This window comes from Cardiocondyla obscurior, linkage group LG17 (assembly GCF_019399895.1).
Source record: "Cardiocondyla obscurior isolate alpha-2009 linkage group LG17, Cobs3.1, whole genome shotgun sequence".
NCBI classification, from domain to species: domain Eukaryota; kingdom Metazoa; phylum Arthropoda; class Insecta; order Hymenoptera; family Formicidae; genus Cardiocondyla; species Cardiocondyla obscurior.
In genome coordinates this window covers 1,332,622-1,354,086 of record NC_091880.1, presented here as the reverse complement: position 1 = coordinate 1,354,086, position 21,465 = coordinate 1,332,622, and the positions used below count along the sequence as shown (strand labels likewise).

The window sequence follows — 21,465 nt, the reverse complement described above, 5'->3', positions numbered from 1 at the left end:
GTTTCACTAGATACAGGTACGTACACGATGATAATTTTTGAGAGAATATATGCAGATACCTAGACATCTTCGTATCGAAACCGATGCTCTTTACGTGGCCGGCGTGTTCTCTCGTCCGCAGAGGAATGAGTCATATAAGCGAGCTTGTAAAATCGATGAATTAATTAATTAATTAATTCGTACGTAACATCGATTTTTTAAATAGGGATAGGATTAGACTCGTCGATCTGGTACACTCTGAAGGAATTGTGTAGCTACGATGATCTGTAACATACGAATAAATTTTAAATTATAGAAATGTTCGAAATTATGTTCGTTGTAAAATAAAGAAAAAAAAAACTGTCGTTAAATGTTAAACGATTATTAAAAACGTAAAAGAAGTACAAATAGATGTAATGTAATCGCTTCACGATAATGTAGATAACACAAATGCCGGTCATTTGGCGTGAGCGCGGCACTGTAACGTTATTAAGATGTGTCTGCAACGCGGCAGCCGCTTTGTATCAGTTTGTTAGCGCACATTTCTCTGTACGTTAATGCGACACGGCGTTCATAATGGATTTACAGCAATTGCATCAACTGCCGAATAAAGTACGTATATAATATTATAAGTTTAATTGCTGGGTGACGTAAAAATTATATTCGTCATCACAATATAACCTCGTAAACGGGAATTGGTGCTCCACGTATTTATGTTGACTCGCGACAGACGATATATATTTTTATATAACAATATGCTATCAACTATTTTAATAAATTTTTTGTATTATTTTACGTTACTTTTTATATTTTGTCCTTGTAACGATTTTTTGTTTTTAGAGCGAGGCAGATCTGACTCCAGAGGAAAAAATGAGGCAAGTTGCAAGTTTTGCAGTCTTACAACAAATATGTTAACTCTTTTTTTACTTGCAACATCCACGATTAAAATATTAAGAAATAAAGCTTATCTAATCTGCTTATCTATCCAATTAATTTTTTTTCAGGCTGGAGCACATAAAATTGCACGAACAGCATCGAGGTCATGAGTCTATGCATGCAGAAATGCTATTTGTGTTATTAATAACGTTAACGGTAGCACAAATTGTACTGGTTGAATGGAAAAAGAGGCACTTTAAATCGTACCAAGTTAGAATAAAATATATAGTTTTCTTTAACATAAATATCAATGAAAATAATACATATATCAACATGATTCTTTTTTGCAGCTTATAACCTTAGTAGCCATGTGGATTATTCCATTTGGAATTAGTTTGAAAAACCATTGGTGGAGGTTTATATTTTTATGGCTTTTATCATCATGTATAACAGGACTAGTAGTAAGAAAAGCAATTCAAAGACCAATAGAAGGTACCACACCTAGGTAATGCTTAGTAATTGTTAACAGTACCAATTATAATAATTATATATTAATGACATAACTGATTCTTTTTCAGATTAGTGTACAAATGGTTTTATTTTATTTATAAGCTTAGCTATGCGCTAGGTATAATTGGATACATTTTAATTGTGTTCACATTCCTTGGTTTAAACATCTTATTAGACGTTAAGCCTCATATTTGGATGGATTGGGGCATGTTGTTACTATTCTATGGTCTTTACTTTGGAGTATTAGGAAGAGATGTTGCCGAAATTTGTGCTGATACAATGGCGTCGCATATTGGGGTATGTTATATGAAATATTGATTATTGCATTGTACAGTATATAAACATATAATTTTATGGTTTTTAATATGATTTTTAGTATTATACTCCTGACAGTATTCCAACTAGAGTTTTGGAGCCAAATGTTTGTGCCGTATGTGGAAATAAACTTCTAGTTTCTGAACACGAGGAAGGTGTGATCGAAAATACATATAAGCTGACCTGTGAACATGTTTTTCACGAATTTTGTATTAGAGGCTGGTGTATTGTGGGAAAGAAACAGACGTGTCCTTACTGCAAAGAAAAAGTCGACTTAACGAAAATGTTTCGCAATCCGTATCCTTTACATATGCACGTATATTTACGAAAAAAAATTATTACCAATGACAATTTTATATGAGTCCCTTAATTATACAATATAGTTGGCAACGGCCGCATGTTTTATACGGTCAATTGCTGGATTGGATAAGGTGGTTGGTTGCCTGGCAGCCCTTGATTTTATTTCTAGTTCAAGGTATCAATTTGGCTCTAGGCCTTGAGTAAGTAACATTGCTAACTAAAAACCAGCCATTCTCACGTTATTGTTGTTACTGTAACGCTAAAGAGTCCTCTGATCAACTGTGTTTATATTTTTGTAAATGCTGTTATCATTTTTGTTATTTAAAAAAATAAGATATTTTATTAGATAGCAAATGTAATACCAGAGTGAAAACCATTAATTCTACTCATGTCTAAACATTAATAATTAATAATAATAGCTACTTTATTATCCTGAAAAATGCATATTTATCTTCGTAAAATTAGAGCTAGAAAATATTTTGCGACGAATATATATTTTCTTTAATAAAAAAATATAATAAAATAGGAAAATTTGTTGTACGAAATAAAATCTTTGTCACGATATAATGCAAAAATATTGAAGCCCAATACGCGAACTAAAGTATAATATAAATATATATCTAAAAAAACATGCCACATATTAAAGAGATGATTAAATGTAATTTAATATAAGAAATAATCAGATATGTGACGATATTTTTATATTTTTCTCCTAAAAATTATATGCATCTAAAGAACGACTGTTTCAGAAAACAGTTGTACAAATAGTATTCTATGAAAGACATGAGAAGAATTGAATCATTGTACCATTATCTTTAATATTGCTCTATTTAAACTAAAATTAGTCCATCTGAACGATTAAAGCAGTTAAATATCAGGTTATAGTGACATCCTAATTTTTCATTCATTATTTATAATTTGTGCAAGTGTTCTCAATAATTTTCTACTAATAATGAATACATTCCAACGTCCCTAAGCCCATGACGGGTGCTGCTTCCAATACTTGTTTTATCAGAAGAGATGCAGTTACGAAAAAGTAAAGAATGCATGTATATATTTCACATTTGAGTTCGTAAAATGTTGATATTTTAGTATAAGTTATGTAAAAAAAAGTATATAAATAATTGACTTAAAATGTATATAATCTTATTTCAATTGTATCTTCTTTGTTTAATGACATTGTCTGATTAATCAGATATTGCTATTGTAACATACAAATCAAAGTGTAATATATTCCAGGAAACGTTTGATGAAATTATACATTTTTTATAATTATTATAGAATTATTTATCTTAAAAGAACTGCCTTTTATTTAATTAAAAAATAAAAGTCGACGACTCTATTAAATTTGGTTGTACAAGCATTCTTTAACTGAATTAATTTTTTTTTAATCTATGTTTTCTGTAATAAGACATTATGTGTAATAACATTTGTCTAGTAAACGTCATAAGTTTTACATTATTAAAAAATTAAGATCAGAGTATTATAATACGTATATGTGTATATGCATATAAAAATCTATTATCATCACATAGTTGCACTTTGTTGCTAGTCGCTTTAATCATTTAAAGATGTTTCTAAACTGTAATAATTATTATTTATAATATTTCTTTTTTCTCTTAAGGATTATTTAAGGGAAAAGTGTATCTGATACATATTACATTCTTAAGAATTATTTGTGACTTTTTATTCACATTATCTTTGTGACTGAGCAATTCAATTTCGTTAATACATTATATTATTTAACTGGATAAAATATAATAATATCAAAGAATGTAATATGTATCGCTTTGTTTTTACACAGAAAATAGTATGTAATACAACTAATTATTTGTAAAAAGAAATTAAGCCACTGTGGCGAACACGTTTTTTGCAATAAAATTATGTATAAAACAACATACTTAGCTGTGACACTTATTTCTCTGTATTGCGTCTTGTTAATCCGATAGTTTTCGTAGAAGAAAAAATCATTCTTTGAACTAACAGTAACCCTATAGTATACGTAATAATTAAAATTAATGTGAAACGCATATCTAATCGTATCATCAATTTTCAACCATTGTTCATGCTTTCACAGTATAAAAAAGTAGAACCAATTTTCATATATTGTATAAGATTATTTTCTAGATAAAAGCAAAAGACATTTCCTTGCAAATTGATGTGCTAATATTAATGAAAGTAACACAAACGTTAAAAAGAAGTCACTCTGTGTTGCTTAATCATGGCAGAGTCAATGTGTATCTTTGTTTCTCACAAGCAACGCAGCAACTTTTCCCTGAGCACAATCAATATAGCTTACATGCAAGATTTACGAGTGAATTTATGACTATCTTTTTTTTCTCATAATTTTTTACAGACTAAATACGAAAGAGGATCAGTATGAAAAGATAATCAATGTAACGGATTAACAGCTACTGCGTGCTATATTGTTACATAGTTTTTCTACCAGCACCGACAGATAAGTTCCTATTTGCATACTTGAAGTAATTGTCAGAAACAAATCTAGAGGATGTGATCTTGTTGAATGCGCTTAGAGATCAAGACAGCAGTGTATATGTATGCGTGTATGTGTAGGCATAGTGAGAAAGAGAGAGAGAGAAAGATAGAGAAAGAGAGATAATGATAACAACTTGCCAGTGATGTTACTAAAAGACTTTAATTAACTTTCTCGTTATTATCGATAGAAAAACAACTTTCATCACATCACGTATCCATAGGTACTTGTCAGACCATGTCGGACCCGTCGCGAGAATATTATATTATTCGTATTTATAGTTATATACATATATACTGTTCTATTTTATTTATAAACCTAATCTAAGAGTTGTTCGCGAACATTTCTCGTGGTGTGAAACTGTGGGAACCAGGCGCGCATTGTGGGTGTAGCATTGTGGACGCAAGGAAAGCGAGGATGATAACAGAGGCCAGGCATGAGGGACACACTTAACGACGATTACCCTTCACCGGATCCCATGAAACAAAGAGGTGTCAACGTTACTCGAGACGTAATCTTTGGCTATGTTGGATGGTTCAGACGCCACGATACGACGGGATCGTCGGGATGGGTGCTGGGGCAGACATTCACAAACACGGGGAAATTTTATAGATATATTTATTGAGTACTTAGCGTGTAAGAGTATAGAATATATGTTACCTTATTGTTAAATATCATTACATGGTAAATATATTTTGTATGCATACGGACATACACGTGCGCGAGAGCGTGTGTATGCGTGCATGCATACGTCTCATGATGTAATCTTTAAAATAAACCTTGCGCGCGCGGGACGCGGGTGCGCGCCCGCGTGTCGTGTGTTTCAAGAGTATTTACATAATGATCGCAATTAATATGTACAAGTCCACGAAAAAACGGAAAGTAAAGTACAGACGAACGGGCGAGCGTTGTGTGATCGACCGTGCCGGTGATCGCCGGTTCGCCGTTCGAGTCCCTCGCGAGAGGATCCGGATGTCGGGGACCCGAGCCGCGTTCACCGTCACGCCAATGCCAAGAATAGATGCCAGTTAAAATTTTTATTACCCCCTGCGTTTCCCCTCCGTGTACAAATTGACCGTCGTCCTTATATGAAAGTATAAAGGTCGCTACGGTGAGATGATTCGTTTTTTTTTTTTTTTTTTTCTTTTTCTTTTCTTGCGGGTACGGGTGTACGAAACTACCATCGCTACGGATAATTGTAGGTACCCTAATTAACAACATCAATGTCGCGTACGATTGTGGCTTTTCTCTTTTTTTTTTTTTTTTTTTTTACGTAGCAGCTCTTTTCCTTATCTCGCCGCCCGCGTGACGATAAGCGAAGGCCCCGCGCGGCTCTTTGGATACGGCGAGGTGCCGGGGATCGAGGTATACGTGTAAATGATTAATCTCGCGACGCGCGCGACTCGTACACTCGGATATGGAGGCCTCTCGGACCTTTACAATTCTCGAATACGGTGACAATGTGCGCGGAAAACGATTGCAAGCGTGTACGAAGCGCGTTCAAGACGAAGCTCGCCTGGCAGTTTTGTTACGTCGCAGTCGACGTTGATCCCGGGACACGTTTGCTGTATCCGAAGTGCCGCGGGAGGCTTGGTACCGGCCGCGGGACCATCGAGAAGCGCTCCATCGCCAACGGAACGATATATCATTCTCTTTCGGTCGTCTTATATATGTACAAAACAAAATATCACGCGACCGTTTCTCAGTGGCGTGTAAGAAAGAAGCGCGACGAGCACGCCCGACGAGCGGTGTCCCTCGCGGCTCGCCTGTGCACGTTATATGTATTTATATATATAAAAAAAAAAAAAAAGAAAAAGCGCACGACTCCCTTTCGTTTCGCAATAACTATCGTTATAACGCAACTCGCATATTTATATATTTATATATTTATATATATATTAATTTATATATCTCTTTCGCTCGCGCACTCTCTCTTTTAGCTTAACCACGCATCCATCCTCACGCTCTCCTCACTTTTGACATTATATCGTTCCTCGCTTCCATCCGCCGGTGACTCTCTACGGCGTCCAAAAGACATACACGATAGTTACGAAGTATTGCTTTTCTTTTTCTTAGTCGCGTGCCGATCACGCTGACCGGCCCGCGATCCGGCGTAACAATAATAAATTTTGCACCCTCCTTTGCAACGAGCTTCCGCCGGGAATCCCATGCCCTCCGCCTTTTTCACCCCCGGCTCTCGACCCTTCGACTCCGCAATTTTCACCCACGAAATATTCGGCATTCGCATTCGGGTATAAACATGTATCACAAGCTTCTCGAGAATCTCCCGGCGCAAATTCGAGGGATCATCCTTGATCCGCCTTAAGACATTGGTAGTCGAAGAGGCGAGAGATCGCGCCTTTTAACGAAAGCTCACAATGTCCTTCCAATCTTTCTCTTTAGAACCGCGTTTTTACAATCTTTTCTACGAATCGTAACATCGTGGCTGATGCATTATCCTAGGTGAGGTCGGTCGAACAAATTACTATCGTAACGCGTTTGTTCGGTGGGGCGTGCGGACAAAAGTGCCGAGGGAAAAACTGGTGAAGGCGGAACTCTCGCTTGCGGCTCTTGCGCTCGAAGGAAATATGCGCTAAGCGTAAAGTTAACTTGAGTACAGGACTTCCTCACTTCCTAAACGTATCGTATCGTATCGTTTTTTCTGTTTCTTTTTCTCTCTCCCGTTTTTACGTATCATTTTCTTTTTTTTTACAAATAGACGAGTACACATAGAAAATCGCTTACAACGACCGCCCGGCCGACGCGCCGAGAAGTCGTTGCCACATGCTGAGCGTCTCTACGAACTACAATGCGCGCAGGTCGGATAATGGCGTGTCAATGGACAATTGTGTACAACAAAACGCTACAGGATAGCGTCCCCTCGAGTCCGCCGGGATGAAAAACACAATGTCGAGGGGACGCGCATCACCTAAGATCACGTACATGAACATCGTCGGAGAGGCGGTCTCATTTGGCTACTTCAAAAACACATCCGCTTTAAATCGTTCATCGGCGACGTGAAAGAATTTTGAAACTTCTCCGCGTTCCGCGGCGAAAAGTGAACTTTTTTTTACCTTCCTCTTAAGTGAACACGTTGAAAATAAAGTTTAAACTCTCCAAAGTGATGTTAACGAGTCAAAAAACGTACTCTCGTGCAACGTTCGTCGTCGTAGCTCAGCTCGGTAGAAGTTTAAAATGAACGAGACTGAACCCTTGTGCTATCGAGGAGGTCAAAAAGTTACATTTTTCGCCGCCGTATTTTTGTAATCTTGAACAAGTAATTTTCATTCTCTCGATGTTTGGTTCAACGCACACTTCCCGGCACAATGCACACTGACAATAATAATCACTTGCTCGAGATTATAACGACGTAGCACTGCTCAGAAGCGATTTAATTACGGTTTCGAGGAGTTGATGCAAGCGAGACTGTGTGTTTGAGAAGCCGGAACCCGAGGCTCTGGTGGCTGAGCAATTTTCCGCGTCAAAGCTACTGTGTTCACGGCCTTATTCTACTTATACGGGAGGAAAATAAAGCATTGCCTTTGCGCCGACGATTTGACATATGGAATGAATCACAGATCGATATGCCTCGTCCAGCCTCGGGTTCCTTTCCGATAAAGGCGAAACGAATTTGTTACAGATACTCTCACTGAATGTGTCGCGAAATAACAAGAATCCTAGCGGCGTGTTTGTCAGTCATTTTTTTACAATATAAAACATACATGACGCCTATCGATTTGCTTTTACATAAACGCCGTGCGAGAGAGATATGGACAATCCAGATTACTTTTTTTTTTTTTCGCAGCTTTGATCTGAAAACGTGACTTCGTACACGGTAACTAAGTGCTATGAATCGATGAGGAGCCCCGTCGCTAAAATCTTTTGCTATTTCGTGGTAGAAAATCTTTTTGTGACGCGAGGACGTGAAGACTACTTTCGCGGAACAATGGCGTGTTGTCGGCTATACACAACAGATATGTACAGCAATGTTACTTGTAAGGTTCACTAGCACACTCCCTTAATCGTTCCACTAAACCCCACGTTAACTCGTCAACTAATACGTACATTTGTAGTTATGATTATGTATTTTTATTATTTTTTTTTTTCTTTTTAGTTATATATATCGTCTACGCGGAACACAACGTGGTGGAGCTGCGCTGGCTCGCACGTTGGCTCACCATGTACTCCTATATGTATATTATATATATATATTTATATTATATATAAAATATATATGTATATACATATATATATATATAATATACATATATATATTATGCGTTACATTCGTTTTTTTTTTTGCATTCTTTACTTTCTATTAGTCGATTACTTCACTCGACTCAAACCACAGACTTCTACACTTTTTACTTTTTCTCTTATTTACCCAATATTGATAAACACCGACGAGTTCAGCTATATCAGTTACAGAGAGGAGGGGCTAAAGTTGTGCCTAGTGAAAAATGAGCGAATTAAGATGAATCGAAAGAAATTGATTTCGGCCAGTTATTTAATTTGCAGAAAGAAGATTGATCTCTTAAAATTTACGTTATAAAAGATTGAATTCAGTAATCAGTTTAAAAGCACAGATGTTAATGTAGAATTTAATTTCTTATTGTAAGAATAAAAGTTCTTGTTTCATAATGATTTCTAATTTTTTTTTTTTTCCCCGATAAAAACTGATTGACAATATGTAATATGTTAAGATACAGAAAAGGAGAATTTAATCTTAGCGACATTAATCTCTTGTATTTTGCGAATTGAGAATTTATAACTTGGCGAAACAAATTTCTCTGTTGGAACGGATTCTTGTTAATTCGAGGATTTTTCACCCGGATGCTCTCTTCGACGGAGCGCGGGGATGAGGTTCTTTTTTTCACAGGGCGATCCCACATACACACGGTTACATAGGACTTCTTCGACGACACAATTCAAAAAATAATTTTTCATTTTTAGTAGAAAGATAGGCGGGGCATTTTCCGTATATAATGGTAATATTATCGTTTTTCCCATTATCGTTATTACTCTATTTATTATTCTTATTACTTATCGTTATCGTATATTAATTATTTTTCATTATATTATTTCTTCTGGACTTATTACTTCGACGCATCCCGTTGCGACTGTCGTACGTCTCGTCACGTCGCGTCGTTTTTTTAAAATTTTTTTTTTTTATTGCGACATCACGTCGCAATAGTTCCTTAGACGTTTAGGTGATACGGTACTATTTACACGTGTCTACGTTGTCTACGACAAATCGGTAGATTCACTTACACCCCGGGCAACCGCGATCAAAGTTTATGAAGTTCGAAATCTATCTACAAAACTCAAGTAAGATAATTTTGGGACTGCTAAGATGCAACGATTCTGAATCCATAAAAATTGATAACTGTTACTTTTGATCATTTCCTATCAACTCGCTCTGATACTTCTCAGAACACGTTAAGAACTTTTACATTGATTATTGCTTTTATTATTGGGAAATCAGCCCGCTTGCTTTGAGACTCTGCGAAAACTTAAACGTTAAAGAAATTATACTTGACAAATAAATCCCGTAAGTATTGTAACTCTTAGGGCTCCGATAGATTTCAGTTGCCGCATTTATATCTGGCTTCATGCAATTACGCGTGTGCACGTATTAGCGGAATCAATGATGATAATGTCGCCGATTATGCTATGCATCCGGCCGATTTGAAGCGATAGTGTGCTGTGTATTCGTGTGTCAATCATGCGTAGGCCTGAATCGAGATTTAACGTAAATCGTTCACTTCGCGTGAACGTGTCTTCCCCCGACAGAGAATTTACTGATTCTTTTTACCGAAAAGATCGCGACGCGTTTGATATAACTTCGCGACCAACTTCTCGTTTCCTGCTATCGAGCATATCACGGGAAAAGAGATTTTTACCTTCAAATGTGTATGTACGCTGAGAAGCAGATATGGCATTTGCCGCAGCGACGACGATTAGCGTATAACACTATTGTGATGTGCGTCGATCCTCACGCGAAACTCACAGTTAATATATCGCGGAGCGCCAGCCGCTGAGATCCATCGAGAACTGAGGGAGAGAACAGTCCTCCGTCTTCTCGATTACCACTCTTTAGGCCCGGCCCAGGTGATGGTAATCGAGAAGACGGGGAAAGAAGTAGTGAGAGTATTCTCTCCCTCAATTCTCGGTGAATCTTAGCGGTCGTCGCTTCGCGATATATTAACTATGGTTTCGTGCAAGAATCGACGCACATGACGATAATGTTATACGCTAACCGCCGTCACCGCGGCAAATGCGATATCTGCTTATCAATGTACGTGTATATATATATATATGTCATGTTCATTCTCTCTATACATGTAAAAAAGCGATATCGACAGTTCCACTTGAGTTTACGATCGTTTTCTCGCGCGTTACGTTACGATATTTTATCTACATTTACCATTAAGAGTTCGAGTAGCTATATTTACAATTGCTTGTTTCGCATCTAATACACCAATTTTCGCCTTGTTAAAAATATCTGCTGTATATCTGCTCTCCTTTGTCTTTCTCACAATCTCTTTCTTTCATTTTCTTTCAATCTCTCTCGCTCTCGCTTTTCCTAGGACGTCTCGCGACGCAATCTACGGCGACGTCCACGGACAGTTATTTTTTAGACATATCCCGATCAGAGATGCGAGGTGAGAGCATCCTGAACTGGAAATTCAAAGAATATCAGTGTACCTTTTGTATTGATAACCATTCTCTCGCCCCGCATCTTCCGACGCGACGATTTCGAAATATCTCACTTCCGCGTGTGTGCCTACGCGTGTCTTGCAGACCCTGTTAAACGACGTCAGCCCGAATACTCGACTGATGATCCGAAAAAGTCCCAAGACACTCTTTACATACTCCCATCCTCCTTTTCGCGAAAACACTATTAGATTTTCGTCGCGGACGGCACTTTGACAGTTCACACACACGCACTTTCGTCCTTACAATACACGCGTCGATTTTCGTCGCCTCTCCATCTCTCCCTCCCTCTACCTCGTGTCTTTCTGCTTTTTCTATAGACTAACCATCATGTGTAACAAGCTTTATATTCTTCATTTCGTTAATAATGCGACTAGCTTAATTTTGACACTTCGCGATCCGTTTCCACACCCGCCATTTTCGCACGCACGATTGATCGATCTAGGAATTTAGGATAGACCGCGATCGCGTAAACGCACTTATGGCACATCGACGGGGCAGGCTTGTATCGGACACGGGGTGTGCGTCCGTGATCGCTCGTGGTAGATCGTCGCGTCTCGGCGACGAGCGCGGGGAGGAAAAGAGGTCGAGAGGAGAACCGAGGAGAGAAAGGGTGCGATCATCGGCCGCTCGTGAAAATTGCAATTAAACGCAAGTTTCGTAGCAGCGGGATCTTTCATCAACGCGTTGCTCCCTTTGTCTCCCGTTTTACAATACTCGCTTCTCAAATTCACGCGCGAATCAAGTCCCAACTTATGCTTCGAACTCGCGTCGTGGCATCCTCGAATCACGAATCGTGTCTGTGAGTCCTGTTGCGCCGGTTGCCGCTCTTCCGCCTCTTCCTCTTCGTGTCACGGGTAAACGCGACGTTACCGGGATCGTCGGCGAGCTGGGGATACCTGTGCACGCTGTGGATGTCAACGCCTTCGTAGCCGTCGACAGTGCCGCGACTGATCAGCTCGTCTTTCTCCTCCTTCGACCAATCGCCTCTACCCTGAAAACCGGCTATCACCAACTGCTTTTCGATCTCCCAGGCTCTCTCGACTGCTCGTTTATGCGCGTGCTTCAGAATACGATGCCGTTCCTGCTCGGGATCGGCTCCATATTTGATCACTACGGCTGCGTCCGGATTGTGAAGCCTCAACTCCTTCCACGTGCCAGCACCGTGCTCTGTCGTTTCATGCGTAGACACATTAAACATACTGCCAAGCCGATGAAGCTCTTCCATATCATCACGAATCTTCAGCGCGTTATCTTTGACAAAGTAGAAGACGTCCTGATCATGTACGCTAAAGTGTAATGGTAAGAAATACGAATTGTTAAATACAGACGTCACCACATCTTGCACAACGCTGTTCACACCGTCCACCACGCTCACTAAAGCTCGACCGCCGACGCGCGATACCAGAATACCTTCGCCGAAGACCGCCCGGCGATGCGCCACTCGCGGCAGAAGGTTCCGCGTCTTCGGTTCCAACTTCAACAGTGGTTTAGGAACGAAGCCCAAGTCAGAGAACTTTTCTTGCACGCGATTCACGATGCACTGCAGACCGGACATCACGCCAAAGTCCGGAGTTAGTTGGGGGGATGTGACGATCGCACTCGGTTGATACACCATTTGCTTCGTGTATTCGGAGCCGAGCATCATCGAGATGTCGTAGCCGTAGAGTTTCAGCCAGCTGCCCAAGTCGGTCATATATTCGACGTTCTGCTTAAAGTTGATCGGGTCGTTATTACGGAAACGATAGATGAAAATGTCGGTCGGTGTGGTAAGTTCGTTGGCCATCTGTTCCCAGGCTGGTGTCATCCATTGTCCGACAGTCGGATCGTACAATCTCTTATTTAGATAGATTAATTTCGTGTTTGGATCAAACAAACCTCCGTGGAAATCAATTGGCAGGTAAAAGTCCGGATTAGTGTCTTTAATTATTTTACCGAACGGAGTGCGTCGCATCTCTTTGATTAAATTGCCATTAGTGTCGAAGAGAGCGAGAGGCGAGCCGTTTTGATCCGTCGCAACATAGAAACGTTGCTCGGACGTCTCTACGGTCATTAGAAAATCACGTGAATCGTAGAGGAATCGGAATGTCTTGGATGACTTCGGGAAATGTACATGCGTTATCAGATCCGGAGTCTTTGGATTCGCATAGAAGAATTGAGTGATGTTTTCTCGGTCATCATTCATGGACACCAGTCGACCACGGTCATCGTAATAGTACCAGATTTGGAATTTCTTATGTTCCGACGCATGAATCAGCTGTCCGCGCGAGTTATATCTAAAAAAAAAAAAATATTTAATATTGTATATTTATTAAAACATTTTTTAATTATTATTTTAACAAAAATATTTAAAAATAATTATCAGCAAAAATTACTCTGAAAAAGAATAAATGTTTATAATGCAAATAACATAATTTTAATTGTTTTATATATAAATATGTACCTGTACTTGTGTTCTCCGCGAATTACAACAAAACCACGTCCATCGTATGAATTGAATTCAACGTCACCGTACTGGTTTACTCGATCGCCACTGTCGTAACCCAAAGCAATCTTTTCATTATGTTCGGTTACGCCTATCACGTTTCCGTTTTCGTCATATGCGTACTGCCAATTATTCTCTGTATCCGCTACTTCCAATACGTGGCCGTCTGCGTTATACGTAATTTTTTCCATTCTAGACCATTCTTTCTTCTCCATCGACTCCTTTCCGATCGTGAGCTTCCTCATTTTAATGCGATTGCGATTATCGTATTCAAGCTCCATACGGAACACGTCAAACGATCGGATATTAATCAATACGGTCTTTACGCGTCCGTGCTCGTCGTAGTCTGTGACCGTGAAGAACTGTTTGCTGCTGTCCTGCATGACTGACCTGTTAAAAAGATTTCTATATATTCTGAGATCGCCAACTCCCTCGAGTACTCCGAGATTCTGGTTGTATTTAAGACGAAGCTGAGGTAGTTGTTTGCCATTGATGTCGACTTCGATGCCGGATATTCGCGCGTTACCATCGTACTGATAACGATAATGAGCATTATCCATGCCGCTCTTACTGCCAAATTTGATTTTCTCGTCCTTCACAATACCGGCGTGATATTTGTATTCGATACGCATCTCAAAGTTTGGCTCATTAATGTCGATGCTGCGTACTAAACTGGTCGTTTCTTGGTAAGTATAATGTATCGAAGAAAGTCCTGAAAAAGAAATTCATAATTTTTAAATCATATTTGACTTTTAGCAAATCGAGGTAATGGCGAGAGTAAACCGATGCCAAATCGAACGTTCTATTTTGTTAGTAATATATCTTAACTTAAATTCAATCCGACGAACTTTTTTATTTTTACGAAATTTAATTTATAATGTTTTGTATGCTTAATGTTATTAAAAAATACATTAACGATAAAATAAAGAATATTGAATACTCAATTTCAAGATTATTTTATCAAAATTTATCAGAAAAAATCACTTACCAGCAAGAGTGGTTTCAAGTTTACCAGCATGATCGTAGACATAAGCAACCTTTCCACTTTGATGAGGATATACCTTAGCAAGAATCTGACCATCGTCATTGTAAAGAATCTCATATGGATGTCGGTTCGTTGGAGAATAGTATTGATACTTGTAAAATCCGAGAGAAGTTTGAAGAGAGAATGTGTGAATGTGTCCCCTCGGTGTAGTCAACGATTGTAATGCTCCTGCTTCATCGTATTGAAGAAGGTAATCGCTTCCACGCGGTGTAGTAACTTTTAACGGTAGAATGCTGAACATATCTTTAAAAGCGTAAACCATCGATGTGCCATCGCTGTATTTAATTTCGTACAATCGGCCTGATCTGTCAAAGCCGTACGTTTCGCTAATATCGCCCCACGTCCAGCTTGTTAATCTGCTGAATCGATCGTATTCTAATTCGACACCGGCAAAGAGTCCATTTCTCGGTCCCCACTTGACTGGTCTGGCCGTTCTATCATACGTGACGTTCAATAATTCCATCCGATCGTCCATAAACACGGCCACAGTGTTTGTTTCTCTATCGTACTCAAGAGATAGCAAGATCTCACCGTTGACACGGAGCTTTCTTCCGACCTGGGCGATTGCTTTCGTATTGCCGCGGTTTTTATTTCCTTGAATTTTTCGAAGGAAGTATCGCCATTCAAAGCGATTCGCTAAATCTCCAGCTATCTCAGTTCTTTGTTTAGCTGGCACGGGATAACTTTCACCCAGTAGAGGTTCTAGTTCCGCCAGAATCGAGTACGGCATAGAATCTGTGCTAATCGTATGAGACCATGGTGTTACTCTCCCGACTGAACCATCGGCGAGAACTGTCGTCCTCTGTTCGGCCTCTCCGATCTTCGTAACGACAGATGATCCTTTAATTAACATTGAAATGGGTTTCCTGTTGTTCTGTCCAACTTTCACTACGGCACCTTTCAGGCTGAGATCAAATGTCAAGCTGATTACTTTACCCGTAGGAGTTACCGCGCTCGTCAATCGGCCGAATTCATCATAATTATAGACGTAACTACGTCCGGTGCTGTCGAGCTTCGTTTTTAATAAGCCCGTAGGTCCGTGATAATCAAAGGTAACGTTGTAATCATCTGGCGTGCTCAATTCTTGCAGCATTTTCATTCTGGACATTATCAGTCTGCATTTTTGTCCCTTTGTATTCTCGATCGAGTTTACCTGACTGCTATAATCTCTGAGCAAGAAAACTTTATTGCCAGCCGCGTCCGTCACTGTGCTAAGTTTACCGTTGCTAGTGTTAACATTGTACGTAAATAAGTATACTGTATCGCCGGTCAAAATATTCTTCGTGGCAATATGTTGGCCGAAACGATTAAACACATAGATTTCCTGTGTATCAGGCGCATAGATTTCATACTCTCGCGCACCGCTTGCATCGGGAATGCTTGCTGTTACCGAGCGGATTCGATAATTAGCCTGATCGCCGATATGAACCACTCCGTCGGGAGAAACTGCCACAGCAGAAATAGTATTGAATTTAGATGTAGACGCTAAGTAATGATCAGCTTCAAAGCAGTCGCAGCCGCGCTCCAAACAATTGCACTTGGATTCAGCGCCGGCGTATGGCGATATCTTGCCGTCGGTGCCGATCACGCGCACGCGATTAATTCTCTGTGAATCACTTTCGGCGATGTAAAGATCGCCCGATGGACCAAACGCGATACTCTGCGGCATTACGAGTGTGGCGTGAGTCGCAAGTTCCGTGTCGAACGAGGCCGATGGCGAAGCACAGTGAAGTGGACGACCAGCAACAACTTTGACGCGACCATCCGGCGCCAGCTGGAGAACCATATGATCGTCAATCATATGCAGTGAGTTGTCTAATGGATTAATTGCCAGCTCGGTTGGCCAACGAAGATGAACTTCCTCGACGTTCAATGTACCCTCGCAAGGTATAGGCTTCCAATGCGATTTATGCATGTGATTGCCGATAACAGTGGTGATTATGCCATCTCTGTCAACCATTCTGATATTTGTGCCATCGGCAAAGTACAGAACATTGTCCGCAGAAACGGCAACGCCTTTGGGATAAGCGAGTTTAGCGTCCCGCGCGAGAGCACCGTCACCGCAGTGAGCTTCGTCGCCGGGAAGACAACGTTCTCCGGAGCCAACTACTGTCTCCCAATTATGATCGGGATCTGTGTAGTCGTTAGTATCGCGAACACGGATAATTTGATGAGATTCTGGATCTGATATGTATAGAACGCCGTCGAGAGGGCTCAGAGCAATGTGATAACGATATGATACTCTAGTTGCGCTAAAAAAAAGAATAAAAGCAACATTTTAGAGACAAAGAAAAGATTTTAAAAATTATAAAAAATTTTAATATAAAATATTAGATACATACTTTAGTCTGACCACAGTTCTAACTGTTCCATCGACGAGAATCTTTCTGACTAGATTAAAATCACCGACGAAAATAGAGCCGTCGGCAGCAGTGGCAAGAGCAACGGGCGCTAAAAGTCGCTGTTTCGAAGCCTGCCCGTCACAGTCATAGCAATCCAACGGTCTCTGATGGCCATCTCCCATTGTTGTAAGAATAACTCTCGGCTTGTGCTTCAGATAAATGTTCGAACCGTCTCCTTTTTGCAAAATACCCTCGTGAAAGTTGTACCTATGATGAATATCCAGATTCCAACCTCCGACTTCTGAAATAGACATATCATGGCCGCTCAATTTCGTCGTCTGCACATCCCAGATAATATCCTTGCAGTCGCTGTATTCGTAACCGACTTTAACCATCGCAGTCGTTACTCCATAAACGCGTTGACGATAAACGTTCAGGCGATTCCAAGCGTACGTAAATTTGATCACAGGATCCGCTTCGAAGATCTTCTCGAAAAGTATACCCTCGATTGTGATTCTCAAGTGTATCAAATTTAACGTCGGCGGGATAACTTCCGGAGTCAGTTGCAGTTGTATAGTAGAAAGATAACCGGCCGCTCGGGAACTGTGGTATACCAAATTCAGGCCCGTCCCGGGTATCTGCAGACTCTCCTGTATGACCTGCGACTCCGCGAGGATGGCGCTCTTGTCCGGGCAAGCACCTTGGAATCCGTGCTTCCAAGTCGCCAGGACAACTGGCTTCATCAGATCGTAATCGTGAGCCGCGCACGCATGCGGAACGTGTATGGGTGGCTTCTCCTCGGCGGTGCTCATAATGATCTTGTCGATGATGACGACCTGAAGCGAGACAAATGGCACCTTCATTACTTTGTTCTTAACAGTAAGATGAGTATCAAGAGCTCCCGGAACACGCGATAGATTGCATCGTGAGAAATTCAAGCTCACCTCGTTCCAAGGCACGAAGACGATGTGGCTCTGCGGCTTGAAGGGTGATCTGCCGAATTGCAAAGTTACGGCACCGCCACCGTTCACCAAGAGATCGAACCAGCCATCGTCTCTTGTGAGGGTGAAACCTTCCAGCGGTGTACTGGTGCTGACTCGCACGCCCATCAACCCCGTGCCGAGGTGCGTGACAACGCGTCCACGTATGACGGCCGATCGGCTGTTAGACAACGACCGTGTTAATTGCAGAAAACTCGCGATAAATCGAATAGATAATCTAAGATCATTTCTTTGTGTGCTTCGTCGTATTCTACCAACAAAGCAATCACTATTCTCTAAGCTAATCTCAATCTACTACGTTTTACTGTTCACACTTTTCAGATATGTTCTCTTCCGAATGCATACCGACGAAAAGATACTGTCACTTGATAATATCTAATAAAATATTTATCTTACCGAAAAATTAATTTAATGAATGTCTTTGCAGATTTATAATAAATAATAAGTAGTGTAAAAATATATATATTTTTAATAAACGATTAAAAAGATCTTTTTTTTTATTTATTTATATGTCATAACATAAGTTGTTTTTTATATTTAATTAAAATAAGGCGATAATAAAGTAAGAGTGCGGAAAATCTCGAATATCTTACTTCAGGTTTTAGCGCTTTAAGAATAGATTCTTAAGATTAATCCATAATTCGATATCTGCGATAAGGGGAGATCACTATAATTAAACGCGATGTGCGTGTTCACGGATATTCAAAAGACAGAGGCAATCGAGGGTGAATTTCCATTGTAGAGTAATGTGCCATTTATATATGTGACAGAATCCTTTTGCCGATTAATGAATATCTCTCAATATCGGGCATTAATGGCCAATCGCGTATGCAGATATGTTAAATAATTAACGCGATGTACTTTCGTCAATTTTGCTTCTCAGTGCTAAAGAGGAACTACTCGACTCCTTGACTGTTCGCCACGCGAAGGCAGGCGAACATGGCTGGTGCATTGTTCTTTTTTTTTTTATTTTACGTATTTTGTATTTTCTCGAATCTCTTTGTCAAACTTGCAGTTGCCTGCAGTCTATTAAATGAACAACGGAATGCGGTGTACGACAGTCGAACCTTCAGCGATTGTGCCTCTTTGGCACTGGAGCATAATAGTCGAGGACAAATCACTACTTATATAAGTACAGTCAATATATACATATTTATATATGTATATATATATTTACACGAATAACACAAATTTGGAAGCTCAACGTAAAAGGCACGAAACACAACGTAGGAATTAAAAGGTAACTGAACCATGCAACATGAGAATGTGTTCAACAATAACGGAGGACAAAGTGCGAGCTCGAACGATCGTGGAATGTGTTCCAACTGTCAAGATAGAGATTCCTGGATCGTGTATTGCATTTTATTATTTTTTTTTTTTCGATAGCTTGTCGTTTCCAAGTCAATGAGAAAACGCAGAGTTCCTCGGTATTAGTGAGAGTAATGTCTTCTAATATTTTCAATTCATAATAATTTAATTCATAATATACAATATCTTTTATATCTCTTATCGTCTTGGAAACTTGAACTAATTGTTTGAAATATGAAAATGCAAAAGTACACGGTTCAGGAAGACCTGCTGAGATTCGTTTAAATCAAGAGAGGTCAGACTTCTCAAGCGCAGTCGAATGCACACACGCACGGCTCGTCGCGATCAGGATGCAGGATGTATTTATGTACAGATACGTGAGAGAGATACCAAATGCACGAAAATATTATCAAACAGCAGCAGGTTTTTTTTTTATTACCGCTACGACGGATCTTATTAAAGATCCTCGTTCATTTAGTCGAGCGTCTGGTTTTCTTACCTTGTGTTGAAGTGATTCCAGAACATACTGACCGGGCAGCACGGATAAAACAGAGCCGAGTTAAAATGATGCGATTAAAGGCGAAAATAGGAAGTGAAGGGTGGCAGGACGACTTGAAGGCGCGGGTCGGGAAAGAGAAAGAGAGAAAAAAAAAAAAAGTATCGAAGGATTTTCAGAGGCTGGGATAAAAATATAGAAGTTTGAGGAAAACTTTCCGCTTTTACGAAGAATTTCGATACGTCGCGTCTCCGGATTACTAGAATTCGCTGGTCCCTTCCAATGGACCCGGCGCGTCGGGGAGAAAAAACTGTCCGGTTATTGTATCCCCTTCCCACCCTCTTAGCCGGCATGATGAGCGAAAAGCTCGAGGCTTAAACATGGACTCACACATTCACGCAAGCTCCACTCGGACGGACATGAGAGAGAGAGAAAGAGAGAGTATCGAAAGAACGGGGGCTGGATTGATATACCGATAGATAAATCGTAAGGGACTGCGATAAAGATCGGGGGTAGACAGAGAAAGAGTATGAAAGAGAAAAAGAGAAATAGATTGATGGAGACAAGGGCCGAAAGGTGGGGGAGGAATTTAGTGCAGGGCACACGCTCGCGCACACGTACAAAACATATGTAGAAAACTGTTGGGATGTGATTTCACACGGGTCACAACAACGCAGATATAATATATTGAAATCTATGTATATGCATCCTCGTGTCTGTCCTGTCGGTAATACATGTGTACTGATACGGAGAGACGTACAAGGGTATGCGTGTATCTTGTAATATGCGCGCATAGGCAGCTAAAGATTACCGGGTCCCTGCGAAAGAGAGAGAAAGAGCTGGGACCCTATCTCTCTGTGTGCGCGCTTCTTCCCGCATAGTTAAAAATAGAGATCGATCGGCTTTGCCCGACTAATCTTTCAACCGATTCGGTTCCTGGCTCGAGTCAAAGGGACCGTATATTCGTATTATTAATAACCTTTAGTCGTTCCGTCGAGCATGCAACTTTCTCGACCTTCGCGATTCACGCTTTACACAGACTCACCGTCTCATGCACTTCCTTTGCCATACAGATCCTTTGCCTAATTTGAAATACATGACCTTAATAAACGATATCGAGGCACTAATAGTTCCCAAGCTGAAAGCTATCGAGAATCTGCAAAGTCTTAAAAAACTTGAAGAACCAAATTTAATAATAAAATTTTATTTCTTCGCGTGTAAGAATATTTAATAAACTTTATATCGATGAAAATTATATTCGTGCTTGCTTCACATTATTAAAAATATTTTTTTAAAGTAGCATTTAATAAAATTTTTACAAAAATTGATATTGAATTGTTAAAGAAATCCATATGTAAAAGAAAATGTAGAGAACTCGTGATAATCTGTGTAGCATCAATGGCTAATGTGTTCCTATTTAATGCTGCCATTCTTTTGTGATCGCGAATGTGTTTATTTTCCTATTTTATTTTTTTACTCAGAGACACGCAAACTGTAGACGCAACATTGACATCGGGACGGACAATTTTCGTTAACGACTTCAACGCGCTGACGACGAGGACCATGACGATGACATTGGTCGCAAGGACAAGAGGGG

The 21,465-nt window shown here is 40.0% G+C and overlaps 2 protein-coding genes across 19 annotated transcripts in view; one reads left to right on the top strand and one right to left on the bottom strand.

Annotated features, from left to right (window-relative positions):
* The first annotated feature begins 386 nt into the window (after positions 1 to 386).
* On the top strand, positions 387 to 5,361 carry LOC139109380 (E3 ubiquitin ligase Rnf121). 2 transcript variants are annotated; one of them, XM_070668405.1, is made up of 8 exons: positions 387 to 591; positions 820 to 854; positions 984 to 1,125; positions 1,206 to 1,360; positions 1,434 to 1,662; positions 1,742 to 1,977; positions 2,064 to 2,180; positions 4,337 to 5,361. In XM_070668405.1, the coding sequence occupies exons 1-8, from the start codon at positions 556 to 558 to the stop codon at positions 4,386 to 4,388; spliced, it is 1,002 nt and encodes a 333-aa protein (XP_070524506.1). In that variant the 5' UTR covers positions 387 to 555; the 3' UTR covers positions 4,389 to 5,361. The 2 variants fall into 2 exon arrangements, with proteins under 2 accessions (XP_070524506.1, XP_070524507.1); XM_070668406.1 differs by lacking the exon at positions 4,337 to 5,361 and having other exon boundaries at positions 401 to 591; positions 2,064 to 3,624.
* An 897-nt stretch (positions 5,362 to 6,258) lies between these two features.
* Ten-m (teneurin transmembrane protein Ten-m) overlaps positions 6,259 to 21,465 on the bottom strand; it is a 481,599-nt gene continuing 466,392 nt past the window's right edge. For 14 of the 17 annotated variants that reach the window (XM_070668386.1, XM_070668389.1, XM_070668388.1 and 11 more), the window contains 6 exons: positions 19,872 to 19,898; positions 18,008 to 18,224; positions 17,064 to 17,899; positions 14,665 to 16,973; positions 13,635 to 14,388; positions 6,259 to 13,467 (listed from right to left, as the gene is read on the bottom strand). In XM_070668386.1, coding sequence (XP_070524487.1) covers positions 11,979 to 13,467; positions 13,635 to 14,388; positions 14,665 to 16,973; positions 17,064 to 17,899; positions 18,008 to 18,224; positions 19,872 to 19,898 — 5,632 coding nt within the window. In that variant the 3' untranslated portion in view covers positions 6,259 to 11,978. The remainder of the gene's footprint in view (positions 13,468 to 13,634; positions 14,389 to 14,664; positions 16,974 to 17,063; positions 17,900 to 18,007; positions 18,225 to 19,871; positions 19,899 to 21,465) is intronic. The other 3 variants (XM_070668390.1, XM_070668392.1, XM_070668391.1) reach the window with 1 other exon arrangement.